The 16791-nt window shown below is 35.3% G+C and overlaps 1 protein-coding gene across 1 annotated transcript in view; it reads left to right on the forward strand.

Moving 5' to 3' along the window:
* The window catches only part of LOC118199976 (clotting factor G beta subunit-like), a 31220-nt gene extending 21792 nt beyond the window's left edge, over positions 1–9428 (forward strand). The window contains exon 6 of the mRNA XM_035371883.2: positions 8642–9428. Within this exon, the coding sequence (XP_035227774.2) occupies positions 8642–8809 (168 nt within the window). The 3' untranslated portion in view covers positions 8810–9428. The remainder of the gene's footprint in view (positions 1–8641) is intronic.
* The last annotated feature ends 7363 nt before the right edge of the window (positions 9429–16791 follow it).

A 16791-nucleotide genomic window follows, 5' to 3' on the forward strand; every position in this document is an offset into this window, starting at 1 on the left:
AGAATCCTATAGTAATATAAGTTTGAGTACAGCTCCATATTTGTTTGCAATCATTAGAGGACCCATAGAAGAAGCACGCAAGTATAGGCAGTATATAAAAATATAAGTACCATATGTAAAACATCTATATCCGATGAAACATGGATGGCCTTGTTTCATCACAGACGACATGCTGCTGTCACAGACGAATTCTAATGACCTTCACCTAATATGATACGAGAGAAAATACTTACATCTTTTATTTTGTCGTCATTTTGCAAGATTTTGTTTTACTTTATCTAATAGATAAAGATTCAGTTACGCCTTCTGACCGATTCTTCCATCTCTCCTCCCAAGAGAGAAATTCCCACATTATTTAGAAGATATAAATTAGTTTATAAAAGGGCACAAAAGTTTGGGGAAGTATGAGCGTTACTTGAACGGGTTTACTAAATATCTGTAAATATAATCCTATTTCCTTTTACTATTTAAATAAAAAATTGTGGTTAGTTGATTTAATTATGACAAGTCACGAGCGTTGCCTGTTAAACGAGGGATGTTTTCGCGGTGAACTTCTAAAGAGAAACTACCTCGCATTCTTTAAGAATTTTAAATTAGTTGTTCATTTATATGGAACATCATTTGAATTAATAAATTATTTTAACTTAGTTTACTTAAGCATCTCATCTAAACCTTACCAGTGACCGAGCGGTAAAATCACTGATCACTAGCAGGTCGACTCTGATTAAAAATCCCAGCGAAAGTTTTAACTAAATGGAAAGTTTCACGACTACCTCATGTGTTCCCCTGTTTGTCTTAAAAGTACCCGAGAAGGCATCCGTGTTCTTACGCAGATAGCCTTTGCTTGCTCTAACTTATTTCAAACAGTCCAGTTCATTTTAGTTAACAATAATGAGATGCTTTACCGCAGATGATTGTTGTAGTATTAGTTAATTTTAGACCGTAAATTCTGTAAGGTTTTCAATAAATTTTAATCTTCATATTTTTAGTATATGTGACGTCAGGTTTATTGTTGATATTTTTTATATTTGTATGGTATATTTTGTACACGTTTCTCCGGCGCACCTTTTGTGATATCATCGGTTAACAGTTCCAGTTCACAGATGGAAGATTTACTATTTGAATGCCTTCGAGGACCAAATACCTTCTTCTAATGACCCACAATGCAGGACTCTTCACCTCTGTTTCTTGCCTTGCAACCTGCAATATGCCCAAAAGGTCAGTACCAGTGTCCTACAAATTATGGTAGAACTTGAAATTGAAGTGGTACCTCCAAAAATATTATGACATTCATTCTTGTTTCCAACCACAGCTATACCTCCCACTTGCTCAGTATCTAGCTACATTGTTTATAATAACCCGCTTTCTTCCTCAAAACTACTCTGGCTCACGTAGCACACGTTCCTATAACAGTCTTCAAACGCACAGCCCATTATATTCAACAACCTGCTAAGGTAGCTCCTAATTTAACAAGACTTACACAGGTGTCGCCGGACATATTATTAGTGTCTGCAGTGGGGCATATAAAAATCGTACGCGAGCCAAATGTGCCAATTCGTTGACCCAGCACTAGTGGTTAGTCAACAACAGGGTGCGTCCCTCAGATGCAGATATCAAGCAATGAAAAACCGTGCAACAGCCAAATGTACCAGTTGGTTGACCCCAGTACTGGTGGTAAGACAGGAGCAGGGTCCATGCCATGGATGCAGATATCAAGCAATAACAGAGCAAACATTCTCGAACGCTGCAGTTTGAAATAATTTTGAATTTTACAGTTCAGGAATGCCACAGCGGCACATAACAGATCGATTAACAAAGCTAAAATCTCTTGCTGGCGCAACAGCTTCTCTTAAACAACTTACTTGTACAAGCCGGCATTTAGGATTGCATCAATAAGATATTTCGGACTGAAAAATCCCATGTATCCATGTTTCCTAATGATAACACTTGTGCCGAAGTGTTCCACTGCCTACTGGTTCCACTCATTTTCGAATGTGACGATGGAACCGGTTTTTACGATCAGCAAAGACAGCATCAAAGAAAGTTTGTACAGCCCAACCATGAGAGGAAACCTGGCTCACAGTTCCCTCTGACATCTTCTGAAATATGACATTTCAGAAGGGCAGTGAATTAATTCCAGTGATTTGATTCAGTGAAAATTTAATTTTATGAAGCTCTTTTACTGAAAAAGGCCACAGGTCTAGATGATGTCTATAAGGCAATCATACAGATAACGCAACAGGTTTTTCTATACTTACTGTTTGCCTTCAACTGGGCATGTGGGAAACCATGATATTTTCTTCAAGTCACAATACGTGCAGAAGTAGCTTTATTGTTTCGTAAAAGGTAAAGATACTGACCTGAAAAGCTCCGATTGACCGATATATCTCTCCTTTGCTTTTGGAAAGGTCCTGAGAAAAGTTATCCTCTCTAGAATCAGTCACCATCTACACTTGATTAGAACCATTAGTCCTTTACAGTTTAGCTTTAGAACAAAATATTCATGCTATAAAAGAATACACTAACAGCCAACAAAGCAGATTTTCGTTTAGTGGTTATTTATTTGAATATACAGAGAACCTCTGACTTGCTGTAGTACTCAGATGTTGAGTATAACTCTTGCAACAATTGCCTGAGCGGGTTCAATTGCTGACTTATTTCGAAATTACCTTCAGGGAAGAATGGTCCAAATCACATTAAGTGGCACTGAATTGAACAAAGACGTCGTAAGCGGATGCCCAGAAGTGTCATGCTTTATGGAACATACTTTGGATCTTTATTGCCAACAGAGTATTCCAACTCTATAAAGGAGAGGAAAATCTTAAATTCATTGGCTTTGCAGACGACTTCCTCCTGGTTGTGGCTATCGCAAATGCGCATTGCATGCGCAAATGCGATTTGACACTTTCTCTGGCTGGACTAGGCAGCAAAAGCATCAGATCTGAAATACTAAAACCCAAGCTTGACTATGTACAATCAATTAAAATACGCAATCAATTAAAAAAATCACTCAAAACTTTAAAAGTTTCGCGTTAAACAAGAAAGAATGGAATTTCATAAAACATGTTAAGCACTAAAATAATAAGCGATCAAAGCAAGTCTGACGCTTGTCAAGTTCACATAAAAATATACAATCAATTAAAAATAAACGCTGATAACTAAATTAGTTAAGCGTCAAAATATACATATATACAAGAAATTACACATGAAAACACCTTAAACAAATACATACTTGCTTACAAACGAGAAGTTGCGGTTGCTGATCGGTAACACTTCCCCAAAGGTTAGGTTAGGTTATTTAATTACGGCAAAGCCTCGAGGGCTATCTGCTTAAGGGGAGGGATGCCTTCGTGGAGGACTTTCTAAGGGGAACTGGCTCGTATACACGTTACACATGGGAAAAACCACGAAACCACCCATGCAGCCAGCCCGTTTGCGGGATTCGAACTTCGGACCGAACTACCAGTGTTCAGCGACTTTACCGCTCGCCTGCTGGTGGGCTTCTAAACAGAAAAAAGAGAAGGGAAACTATTGCCGCTTAACTTGCCAGCGCAGCACGCATCGCGCCCTCTTGACAAGATTAACATAATCCTTACATAGTCAAGCCACAAGCTTGACTATGTAAGGATTATGTTAATTTTATTAACAGTTAAATTTTAAGTTCCTTTTCTGTCGATTCTTAGCTTCAATTTACTACTTCCGGCCAGAATGTAGTTTTAGAATCACGTCTGAAAACATAATGAGGAAGAGCGGTATTTAACCGAGAAGTTCTTCGGTCTTAGTGAGAGAGATACGAGATATTCTGGCTGCATGAGTCCGCCTCTATTAAACTACTCTCTTCTAAGCTATTACACTCGGCCGTACTTTAGGCGTTTGATAGCTTGGCAGTCTATTAACGCTTAGGGGCCAATTCTATTAGAATTTTTGATAGCTTCGACTATACCTCTTTAGATTAGATTAGTTTAGTATTATTCTTAGTCTCTTAAGTTCAAAGCCCAAGTGTCGGCTTTATTGTACACTCCAAGACGAAGTTTTGTTAATTTTTAGTTGGAATAATAAAGAGCTAGTTTACCCTTCTATCTTGTTGTTTCCTGTCACACGAACTCAAGCAATTATTCGCTTATCAGTTCTTAAGATTCTTCACTTCCAATAGTAACTCAGCATTATACTATGAGGAATCCTACAGCTATAGCCCGGAATAAAACGTTAGCTAAAACGTTAAAGCGGAATAAAACGTTAGCTTCAAGAGGTCTGGCTTTCCCATCAAATGTGTGGTTAAATAAAAGTTAAATCTTTTGACATAACATTTGACAATACATTATCGTGGATGCCACATATTCGGCACATTAAACAGCGTAACAGTCACCTAGCAAATACAATGCAAAGAACGGCATGTTGAAAAGCCAAAGGTTGCCTCAATAATATCACAGTATGCATTCGTATCCTAAACTGAAAACTTTGATTCTGATTGACTCTCATAATGATAGTATGACAGATAGTATAACGATAGATGTATGACATTTATAAGTCGCAGATCCAATGTATTATATTGAATAAGAGCGAGTTTTCCTTAAAGAAGGTCCTCCTCAAAGTTATTCCTCTCCTTAGGCAAGTAGATCTCGTTTGTCGTAATAGAAATTCGAAATCCCAGTTTTTGAGTCCTCTATCTGAGTCTTGCGGCTTAGACTATAATGAGGATCTTATTATCGCAGATAAGTGAAAAATTACTAGACTATGTTTCAGAAGCATTAATAGGCTGTGTCACCAGCCTTCAAATGTGTAAGGCTGTTTAGGAAGTTTTATTTTAACCTTATATTAAATCCTTTGATCATGCATTGAGTATGCTCTTTTAAACAATACTCTGTTTCACTGTAGCCTCCAGTGGTCGAGTGGATTAAACCTAGTATGAATACTAAGCATTCGACTCAGGCTCGATCTACACGAATGGGCTGACTGCATGGTTGATTTTCGTTGTCCTTCCCATGTATAGTGTGAATACGATCCAGTTTCCTTTAGGAAGTCTACCACGGAAGCATCCATTCCCCCGAGGCAGATAGCTTATCTGTGCTTTACCATGTTCCAATAACTATAACTTGTCTTATTGTAGTACTTTGTTCATACTGTAAATGTAAATTATAAATGTTTTAAATCATAGTCTACCAGAGCCAGAAACCAGCAAAATATCTGCCTTATCCGTGTTGAAAACTTAAGGCTAATTATGTGCCGTAACATCTCCACAGATGAGATAATCACTTTGCTTTCTTTGATAAGTATATGAACGGATAATACATTTAACTGCGCATTCGGTTTTAATTAGTCTTAAAGTTGATATCTGTCCATATATGAAATGAACAAGGTCTCCGTCATGTTTTTCCACTCTGTTTGCTTTAGCAAAGTTTTAACTGATATGACACGGTTGATTTGCTTAGCGGGTGTTCTTGATTCACCTTTCTCGATTGAAATTTCCAGTAATAATGGAATTTCCCTGAATGACGTTTTTTAATAACAGATGCTTGATCCTGTAGGAAAAAAAAAAAAAAAAAACGCTGCGAAAAAACCCGGTTTACTTCTCCCTGCTAAGCAGAAAACTAGTCACTCTCTTAGGAACTTTGAAGAAGAATATTACATTGAACTTTGAGATAAGTATACCTTATAAATTGCGAACAGCGCTCTGTACCCAATATATTCAGACTTCAATACATTGCATTAATTTAAACACTGCGATAACTTTCCTAGACTTCCAGACAAATTCTCGCCCCTTATTTAACGTAGAATCAAATAACATAAAGTGATTCAGCAAGAGTCAGAGTAATTTAAATATTTACTTGTATTTCGACTTAAAGTTACAAAACCCAAACATCCTCTTCTTGTGGGCTGATAATGTAAGTATATTCAATTACTTACAAAACAAATATTAAATCAGAGACGCAAAATTCTGGCTGTTATGCAAATGCGCCTGTTTACATAACGACAAGCAGGCCAAATCTCGCAAACAATACGGCTTAGCTTAGAGAGTAGCTCGGCGTGCTTTTCTGAGAAAATTTAATTTTTGACAATTATAGACTTCTTTATCGCTTGAAGTTGGCAAATTCTCTTTATACTACTTATCTGAGGAAATAACTAAGCGTCTTCTTTAAGAAGACTTAATTTTCCATCGGTTTAAATTCCAAAGTCGCCTAAATGTAGGAAAGTTATTGTCAAAAGGAAAACAATCGATGTCATACATTCTTGTTTTACTTGGTTGACTTTTAAATGGGCAAATGAGATTAAATCTGCACTTGTGTGTAAGGGATTGTAATCAGGGGATAAATCAACGACAGTTTAGATTTGTTTATTTTGATATACCGATACATATAAGAAATAGCGCTTGCCTAAAGGGAGGTACGCTTTCATGCAGGACTTTTCTAGGGATAGTAAATTGTAAAAAAAAAAAAAAAAAAAAAAAAAAAAAAAAAGAAAAGAAAGAAAAAAAAAAAACATCAGGCAGGGCATTCTCTCGGGATCGAGTCCGGGCTAATCCCAGACCGAACTATCAGTGTTCAGCGGCTTTTATCGCTCGGCGCTAGTAGGACTGAATGCATTATATAAGAGATATTAAATGTACAGTAGTATACATATATAATTGAATGTGTATATAATACAGAATTATATGCAATATTTAGCTTAGTTTATAATACATATTATAATGTAGTATATTAATGCAGAGTATACTGTACCGTACACTGTATCATTAAAATACGTCCATGAAAATCCTCGTAACAGCTCTTGTTTCTGTAACTGTCCTGGATAGTGTCGTTTGTGCTATTATTGAGAATTTAGTAATAAATTGATCAGATTTTAGCTACCTGAACTGAATAAAAATAATTTTGCTATATTTGATATGCCGAAAAGACTTTTCACGCGACTAATTTGTAAGTGATTAAAGTTTAAAAATGCGTTATTAATATTCTCACGAAGTTTTATTACTTTAGAATCATAACTTGGTAATCGTACGAAAATCCATTATACTACAAATATTTTTTAGCCTAAAGGGGCAATTTGCCCAGAAAGGCTATTAATTTTTTTTTTTTCATTTTGCGTCATCCACTATAGAACGGCGTGTCACTTTTCAAATCTGTGCCACCTAATATTAGAACCTTGTATTATATTTAAAGAAATTAAATAATGAAACGTCTACATGAATGTGTGTATGTTTTTCGCACTGTGAAAACCCAACTGTACATAGAGACATCAAATATTGAATAACGTGTAATCCTTCACTCGAATACGGGCATCTGGGAGTCCAAATTTAGAATTTGTTTTATTATCTATTTCATATTTTGTAAAATTTTAACGAATTTTTAATTACCAAACTGAAAGATTTCAAAGTGAGCAATGACAGCACCGTAAGGGAATAAAATATCTCCAGCGCGCGAGACTCTGTAGCGAAATTTCTAAACATATGCTCTTTTTAAATATTTTGTTCTATTGCTGATGGTTTAAATGCAAAGAACATGACATTTAACAAATAAAGGCAACACACAAAACGTTAAGCAAACGACCCTTTGGGCGTAATATAAAATCTGAAAGCTTTCCGACTTTTTTTTTATTATTGCATACAATATTACACTGAACCCCACAAACATTTTCGAAAACACGAATTCTGTAGGTTCTTTGATCTTCACAAAATGTGTAGTGATCAGTATTTTCATAATAATTTGAAAAAGAATGTTCGCCATTTAATTTCTCAGCATCAGAACCTTTTTTCTCTAAACTGATATTTTAATTTAATTCACGTATGCATGGAAACATTCGCTCCCCAATTTGTGTACGGTCCCGAAATAAGATCTCCGACTTTAGTACCAAATATCTCGATTAATTTTTTTTTTGTCGTACAGATGTCCCATTTTTTGTGTTTTATTTCATATAATGAGACAAAATTATCACAAATATAATTACAGGGACCGTAAGAGAGTATAAAACGATTAAATTAAAGAAATTTTTAAAAATTGGTTTTTTTAAATTTAAAAATGCCAATCTTTGCATCATGAAACATTTTTGTAAATGGGAGTATGTATGTTTGTGACCAATGCTTGTGAAAATAAAATCTGGATAAGAAATTTTGTGAACATGATCTACAAAAACCAGAGTTATTTTTTTCTTTAATAAAATCTGCAGACGCTATTTTTTAATTTTTTGAAAGCAAAAATATTTTCCTTTCATTTAGAATAATAAATTTAATTAATTGTATTCATTATATATAATGTACGTATATTTCATTAGTAAATACAAATAGAAGTAGCTTTTATATGTGATATGTAAGTTAAACTTTTTGGGAAGTAAAATACCGACTTATATTATCTTAAAATATCCATTTATAAATTGAAAAATATGGTAAGTCGTTAAAAGAGAAGTCCCGTAAGTTTCGATAAATTTTGTTATCTATGACATCATTGTCGAAAATTTCACAGTAAGCGAGGAATTTCAAGAACAATGCAAGGTCAGCAGATTCTTTAATGATGATAATCACTTCCATTGATAAATTCTAGACACGTATCTATCTCTTGTTACTTGAAGTTAACGGAAACTGATCAAAGTCGATATTTGTTGTTCACTTTATTACCAATTTCTTGAATACTTAAATATCTTATTTCAATTTTAGGGGGATTCCGGAGGTCCTCTAATGATCGAAATAGATTCAAGGTGGATACATGTAGGAATTGTCTCGTTTGGCTTCTTGTGTGGTGTTGCAGAATATCCAGGCGTCTACACTCGAGTCTCTTCTTATATGCCATGGATTCAAAGAATTGTAGCCGAAGATAATAACTGAGCACAAATTAGATTTTTTTTTAAATATACGTTCAGATGTATTTCTTACACTACTTCTGAACTCAGTCTGACAATTCCAGAAATTTTCTTTCTGCATTTAGTAAAAATATTTCCTTTTTTAAATCGAATGTAACAAGAAATAACCTTCGGCTCATTCATTCGCATTTTCCTGTTTATTCTTTGAAATGGAAGATAAGTGAATGTGTTACTGAAATTATTGTTCTTTTAATTATTGTATACCTTACAACATTAATGGTGAACCTTTTGAGTTGAGCATGTTAAAACTTGGAAAACCCTAATTTTGGCGACGTATCACATATAGAATCATCCGTCTGCCATCTGTATCGTCTGTCTGCCAAGAATGTACTCGAACGCATCCGAGGCAAGCGTAGCATATAATGACAATGATGAGACCGTTGACAAGAAACAAATATTTTTCTGTTATGTAAATTTTTGTCTCGTTCGGCGGTTCTGAAGTGCGTAATGCGTGTCATACGAAATAGATTCGTGTGTCATAAGTAAGCAATCACTGCTTTATAAACAGTATCCCCTAAAATTTCTATCATTTCATTAAATTTTAACCTTTTGAGGCCGGGGCTTTGGTAGCAATAAAAGCTACCAAAGGACGGGGAATTTTGAACCGAATGCTTTCTCCCCTTTAAGAAATCACCTCCTATTTGCAACAAGGATTCTTGTGTGTAGTTTAATGGATTCTCAGAGGGGTGCATCTATGTCGCAAAAGGAAGACCTTTGAAAGTGATAAGTGGTTAAAATCCCAGAGACGTCAAATTTGACATTTCACCTCAATTTTCAGCCTGGAAAATGGGGGAAAAAGACATGCCCACTAAAGTGGACAACCCCGTTTTTCAAAGAGAGGACTCTGTGGCCACTATAATGGCCATCCCGTCTTCAAAAGGTTAAATCAATGCCATGCCATCTTCAAATCGTTGTTGTTACTTATGCTTGCTTGTCTAAGAGGAACATCAGCCCAAGCCCATGAAATTCCTCGTGGCAGGAAGAGCAAGATACAGCCTTGAGCCCCATACAGGTGACAGAGCGATTTAGCTCATTTCCGCCGACCACCCACCCAAGGACTTAACGAGTCTCTCGGTCTAATTATCATGTTGGCAGATGCCATCTAATACCTGTTATCTGTGGTTACAGCTAGCAGGCAGGATGGCATTTTTAACAATTCTCAAAAAGGTTACAGTGCGACATATACATCTTTAAATAGATTGTTTTCATATAATACTATACATTTTCGATTCTAGGATGTTAAATACAGCTATTTGTTATGACTTACATAGCTTAGCAGTCAAATTTCCTATTTGCTGGGAAATACTAAAGATTAATTTTACTGAACAGTTTCAAGAGGTTATTTTGCAAAGGGTTAACAGAGCACATAACTAATTAAATACAAAATACATTTGCACAAGGTTAATAGATCCCGTTCTGAATTAACTACCAGATTCACACTTTTATATATACAAATAGTTACAACAGGATTAAAATGAGTATACTCAAATGACCAAAGTAAATGCACTTATAGAACTATAGCTACATACATTCAAAGTTACATAATTGTTGAATGAAGAATAATAAATTTGCCTATAGTACTTGTAGAGGATAACATCTATTTTCTTTATAGTACTTGTAGATGATAACATCTCCTTTCTTTAAAACAAAAAATATAGGGGAAAAATCTTACTATAAATTCCTTAAAATACAACAGATATGCTATTGATTACATAGACACAAATATGCGCAAGGAAGCTATGAACCCAATAATTAAACATAGTACAAAAAAATTGGTAGTTGCAAATTAGATGTAATATTAATAACCGGGGGACGGGTCCGAGGGTCTCCCACTCCTCTTCCCTTCCATCAAACCACACGAGAGGACTTTCGGCTCGCGGCATATTTAGAGTGCCGCCATACTACACCAACACTATACATTTACAAACATTTACAACACTATACATACAAAAACGTTATGACTTCTCCGCGATTCGAACTCGGGTCCTTCGGCAGGGCATTCAGCGACGCTAACCGCTATACCGGTTGGATTGCGCTGCAGATTGTTTCTGTTCTGAATTTGCATATCGTTTTAAATGGCCCTCTTCGTGGGAAACATACTTCGATTTTAAATATGAAGTAAGTATATATATATCTGAACTTCTTTTAAGGTTCATGTCTTAACATTAATTTCAGCCTGACATTTTCTGAAATCTTCAGTCTACAAAGAATGAAGTAAATAATAATTCGTCATAATCTTGAATGGATCGAAGGCGGTTTGCCTCCATACTATTCATTATTTAGAAAGAATGTAAATTATTAAAGATTATGACAATGTTAAATCTCTATCAGAGTATGAAATTACACCACATACGACTTTTATAGAGTAATAGTTTGGGCATATCATTCCATCATGAGCTGAATAGAAATTTAAATCCGGGTACGAATGCCCACGGGTATTTAAAAACTCGCCCTCCAAAATTCCCGTGTCTTTGCAAATACTAATTTCAGTTTGATTTTACATGCGTTTTTGGCTAAGTATTATTAAACTATTGTAGGGGTTTCTTTGTCTTCACTTTCCTCGAGACGTAAAGGTCACAACTATAATAATGTCCAGAGCTGTGTAAATAAAGAAATCTTCAGTTATGAGTTATCAAGAGTGATTTAATTGAGTGAGACATCAAGTTGAGTTATGAAGAGTGATTAGCCTAATTATAAAATATTTCTAATCTGATTTATTTAAAATACCCATGAACTTCTTTCTAATTCTAATTAAGTAGCGATAAGAGATAAGGCGCAAATAAGTTAGTGATATCTTTAACTGCATCAGAGGTTAGCTAATGATGCACTTAAACTCATATGACTCTTAGTTTGACGAATTTCGTGTTAAATTAGAAATGATAGTTTCGTACAACAACATTGTTAAGCATTTCCCAGTGTCTTTGTGATATGCCAAGCATGTAGCAAGAATCTCCATTATACTCATACCGAAAGATATTTCTCAGAATCAAACAATGTCTTTGAATGCTGTAGTAGTTGCAATCAATATTCTGTCTACAGATAATCACGAAAACATTTCTTTGATTCATAATTGAGGGAAGATGCATTGTCCTGTTAAGAGAAAGGCAAAAAAAAGTGTTTTCTTTATTTTATTGAATTGACAATTTACAAGTTTCTGACCGTTCATTCATCCTTTCAATAATCAAAATATTTTGATATACAAAATAAAAGATTCGTTATATCACAAGAATCTTTTCCTTACTTCTGTTGTTTACTTACTTCTTTTCTTTGCTTCTATTGTTAAATGATTTCGTTCTTCCTCATAGTCATTTATATGTTTGTAACTTTTTGAAATCTGGAAGCATTTTTTATTGAAACAGAAGCAAATAAAAGATGAAGTATATTTATTTTTTTCATTTATAGAAGAACTATGCCATAACTACAAAAAGAAAAGAAATAAAATGTAATAAATGCTATCGTTGTAGAAACAGTGGTTAAAAAATAATCACATTGAAATTTTTATAAATCAACTCATTTAAATTAATTATTTAAATTCCATACAGCATTCCATGCTTATTTTTATAAATTTATGCTTTCAAAAGTAAAATATATTTACATATAACACATTTTACATCATGCCACTTTCGAATGAATTTTGATTTTATTATGTCCAAATAACTTCTGAGAATCGAAGTTTCCTGTGTAATCATTATGATGAATGACCATAGCGTTTGTCTATGTACGGAATAAATTTGTTAGTGCCCATTTTCTAAAATATTACATCCACCATATTACCTTTAGTCGAACATTCATGTAAGTTCAAAAAACAGGGGCCCCCGTGAACAAGAACTGAAAAAAGATGCGAAAGATGATTTTGCGCCAGATTAGGATTATAGAGAGAATGGTCCAAAGTCCAACATCGGAAATACTATAACATTTTATTTACGTAACAGTTAAAAACTTTGATTAGCGTCTTTCTTTTATGCCTCATTTCGTCATGTACTTACTCAGTCCAGAAATTTGTCCAAATTTCACTGGCAAGCGTTTTAGTATATATCGTAATCGTATGAATTGCAATGAATAGTTATTTGACTGTGTAAATACTTGCCGAGCGTGCCTCGTATTCAGAGAATGTCGCTTTTATGGTAAAATAAATTACCATTTATTACCCCAAGTGGTAGAACATAAGTTGTTCGACCCAAAGTGTTGTGGTCTTGACAGAAAATTCGTATATTGCATCAAAGTGAATTGTATGTTACAGCCGTTCTTTGCGAAGTCAGGGATACTTAAATTTTGTTTTGTATTATTTAAATTCAACACTCACAAATGGTGAGCTAGAATGAAGTTAAAAGTTTTTGAGTTTGCTAAGTTAAGCGGCAAGCGATAGCTCGTATCATAGCTTTCAGGTAACACTGAAGGGTGAGAGTAGACTTATCAGGACTTGTGTTCCTCTTTACTTGCTTTGGAAACATGAACTGTCCTGACTCGGAACAGGGAGCTTACTCAAGCTATGTTCAATAAATCGTGAAGTAGACAATACACACAGGAAGGGTATACGAAACCCTTTATTTTTCTATCTTTACAGAGATTTCCGGAACTTCGGAATACAGAGACCAACCACTTGTAGTCTGAACGTAAGAATATAAAACTACTAACTAAAACTATAACTAAAACTAACTTTGGATTAATATACAAGTGCCTAACTTTAAGATTGGCCGTTATTTAACAAAATCCGTATGTATTACAGAGAGCTGCTAAAACTACGATACGTTTGAGATTATCAAGAGGACTAAACCTCTGGCCTTGAAGGCAACCAGCAACCGAGTAAAACTACTATGGCAAGCGGCCTGCTTCTAATATCTCCTTCCTCTCTCTTGCTTGGCAAAAAGCCACAACTTAAGTACTTGGCGTTAGCAAGACAAATTTGCATAAATTAGTTAAAGCTTTTAATTCTGGCCGGAAGTAGAAAATAAGAAGTGATAGTAAAGATTTAAAATAAAATAAACGTTAGCAAAACTTAGGATCCTTACATAATTCCCGGCAGAGTTAATTAGTTTGAAACTGAGGTCTAAAACGACCTTGTTGAAAACTTTTAGCTCTAGAATCTAACGCGAAGCCAATCTTTTACAAACATTTCTCCCTAGAAATTATCTAATCTAGAAATTAAAAAGTCGTTTTTACATTATCAACTCCATGGACAAGTAATTTTCATCTGTACTGCATCTATAAACAGAAGTTTCTTAGTTGAAATCTGGTTCCTTCCAGAGATCTGGAAGGAAAACTAGTTTAATGAAATGTTACACAATCAAATGGCAAGTAACATGAATATTTATATTTCTCTTTTAAAATTCTTATTTCATTCATGACGTTATTTAATTATCTCCCTGGGCTCTCTGACATGTGTTGTAAAGAAAAACACCAAACACGTGCGTGTCTATGTACAAGTGTTCAACACTACCGCCTGCAATCAAAACACTAACGTGTTAAAATTCAACATAACAAGACCTCAGAACACACTTCATATTCATCTCTAAACCCTGAGGTACTATTCTGAATAGCGGCTAACTCTGAAGTGTAGCGTCAGAGAACCTAACTACATTCATTCAACCTTTAACACATATTCACAATAATTTGCTCTTTTTACAGTCACACCAATAAGTTAAAATTTTTGGTATTACTCTAATATTTTCACTTTTAACATATCACAGTATTTCTTAACTTTTAAGATAACAGTTCACATTGTATATAAGGACATATTAACATGCCGTTAATTTTACGCATTTTAAAACATACATTAGTAGTACATTGTTAACTTCTATTCTTTTCCAAGCAAGTGCAAATTCTTCTACATTGAAATGCTACATTTCAAAAGTCTTTCAGACTAAAACTTCTTTCTTGCCAGAATCTTTTAATTAAAATTTTATACAATAATTTTTACAATTTTCTTAAGGTACCTTTCTCAAAAATTATCAATGCTTTTACAATATTCAAGTATTTACACATTCCTATTATACATTAATTTTAGTTTTACTCGCGAGTAATTGAAAAACAATACCAAAATAGGTAACAACTCATTTCTCGCCTTTTTGGCGATAAAGGTAGGCCTCACATGAGGTAAAACTTCTTGAATTCTGCCACTTGCAGTAAGAATGAAAAACTAAAATTTTCAATGTAACATAAAGTTTTACTTATCTTTGTGATATTCAGACATCCTTTTTTCTGCCCAGTCCTGGAAAGTAGGAAAGACTACCGCCTGGTTTATCTTCCTTCTTGAGCGGGTTCGCCCTTCAGTTCCTTCCTCCATGAGCTTTCTTTTTCTTCCAGTCCGGTCACCCTTGAAGACCTTCTTTTTAACATCTGCTTGTGGTCTCGGCCGTTTGATGGCAGCTGGTCTTGACGGAACCGGGACAACTCTCTCTCGTTGTTGCCTGGATCTCGTTGCTAGCTGTTCAAACTTTTCTTGCTTCTTTGCATCGGCAGCTGGTTTTCCTTCATCAATTCGTCGATATTTGCTGCGTAGACTCCTATCCGATGGGTAGATCTTCCGTTTTGGAGCCATGTTATAGTTGCTGCTATTTCTCCTGGCTCTCTTTGCATTAGTCGTACTTCTCCCTTCTTCATTCTGGGGGTGGTCGTGCCCTCTCTTTTCTGGTCGGTGGAATGGCTTCTTTTTCTTGTTACCTTCAGTTTTCCAACGGGGAACTTTCTTTTCAATTGCTCCTGTCTACTAATGGCTTGCCCTTGTGATTGTCGTTGTTCCACCTCTGGATATTGTGCCTGCCGTGTTGGATCCTGCAAAAGATCTTGAAATATTGGCATTTTATTACGATTATAAAATGGTTTTATCTGGTCAACGTTTGCGGTGCAGGTTTCACCATTCCTGGCTTTTAACACCACTACAGCCTGAGTTACTTTTTCTATGACATATGGTCCTTCAAATTGTGGAAAATTTTGGCAGATTTATCTTCTGGTGCTGAAGAAAGAGAATGCTTAATTTTTAACACTTCATCCCCTACTTTATAAGTTACTCCCTGTCGTTTCATATCATAATACAACTTCTGTTTTCTTTGTGCTACTTCAGTGTTTTTTTTTTTTTTTTGCTTCTTTCTCCCTGCGCAGCTAACACTGTCGTATTATCCGAATTATATATTCGGTATCTACAGAAATACTTCCTAAAAAAAATCTTCTGCCACACAGGAACACTGCGCGCCTGTATCCAGGAGTGCGGTGGCTGGGATGTTGTTCACCAAAACTTCAATCTTTGGAAGAGTCAAATTTTTTACAATAACTGTATTTAACTTGAAGGAAGAGGGGTTTTCTTGGCCTTCGGATTTCCGCACCCTCCCGTCAGCAGAAATCCGTTTTAGTTTAAATTTTCTTTCTTCCTTTCCATGCCTTCCTTCTTTTTCCGCTGGCCTTCAGACTTTTTTCTGGCTTACTATTGAACTGTCGACGTTCGCCGGTGTTTTTTGGATACTCAGGTTTCCTTGCCCACTGATTAGATTTGCTTCCGTAGCCGTGTTCTTGTCTTTGCTGTGGTCTTGGCGCACCAAATTGGCTTCGTTGCTCATACTGGCGTGTTCTTTCAACGTCCGCCGTTCTTCTACTTTCAAACTGGATTGCTAGCTCAAATAACTTTTCCAGTGTAGTCGGATTCCTTAATTCAATAAAGTCTTGTACTTGGGGAAGTAACCTCGGCAAAATCACTTGGATTATATCAGGATTCGGACGGCTTCCATACAAGAGTTTAAATACGTGAATTTTTCTTAAAATAAAGCTTGAGAGATTTTCAATTCGTTGCTGGTATATGCTGAAGAGTTCCGCTTCTAATTTTGAACGATTTCTTACGAAAGGGAAGGCTTTTACTAAGGCAGTCTTGAAATTTTCGTAAGTATAGGCGGGGCTTCCCGCTTGACCCAAGAGGTTTCTGCCTATACATTTGAACCAATTAAGCGCTTGGCGCCTCAA

This window comes from Stegodyphus dumicola, chromosome 7 (assembly GCF_044657685.1).
Source record: "Stegodyphus dumicola isolate Sdum_Otavi_A_Nest chromosome 7, ASM4465768v1".
Taxonomy (NCBI): Eukaryota; Metazoa; Arthropoda; class Arachnida; order Araneae; family Eresidae; genus Stegodyphus; species Stegodyphus dumicola.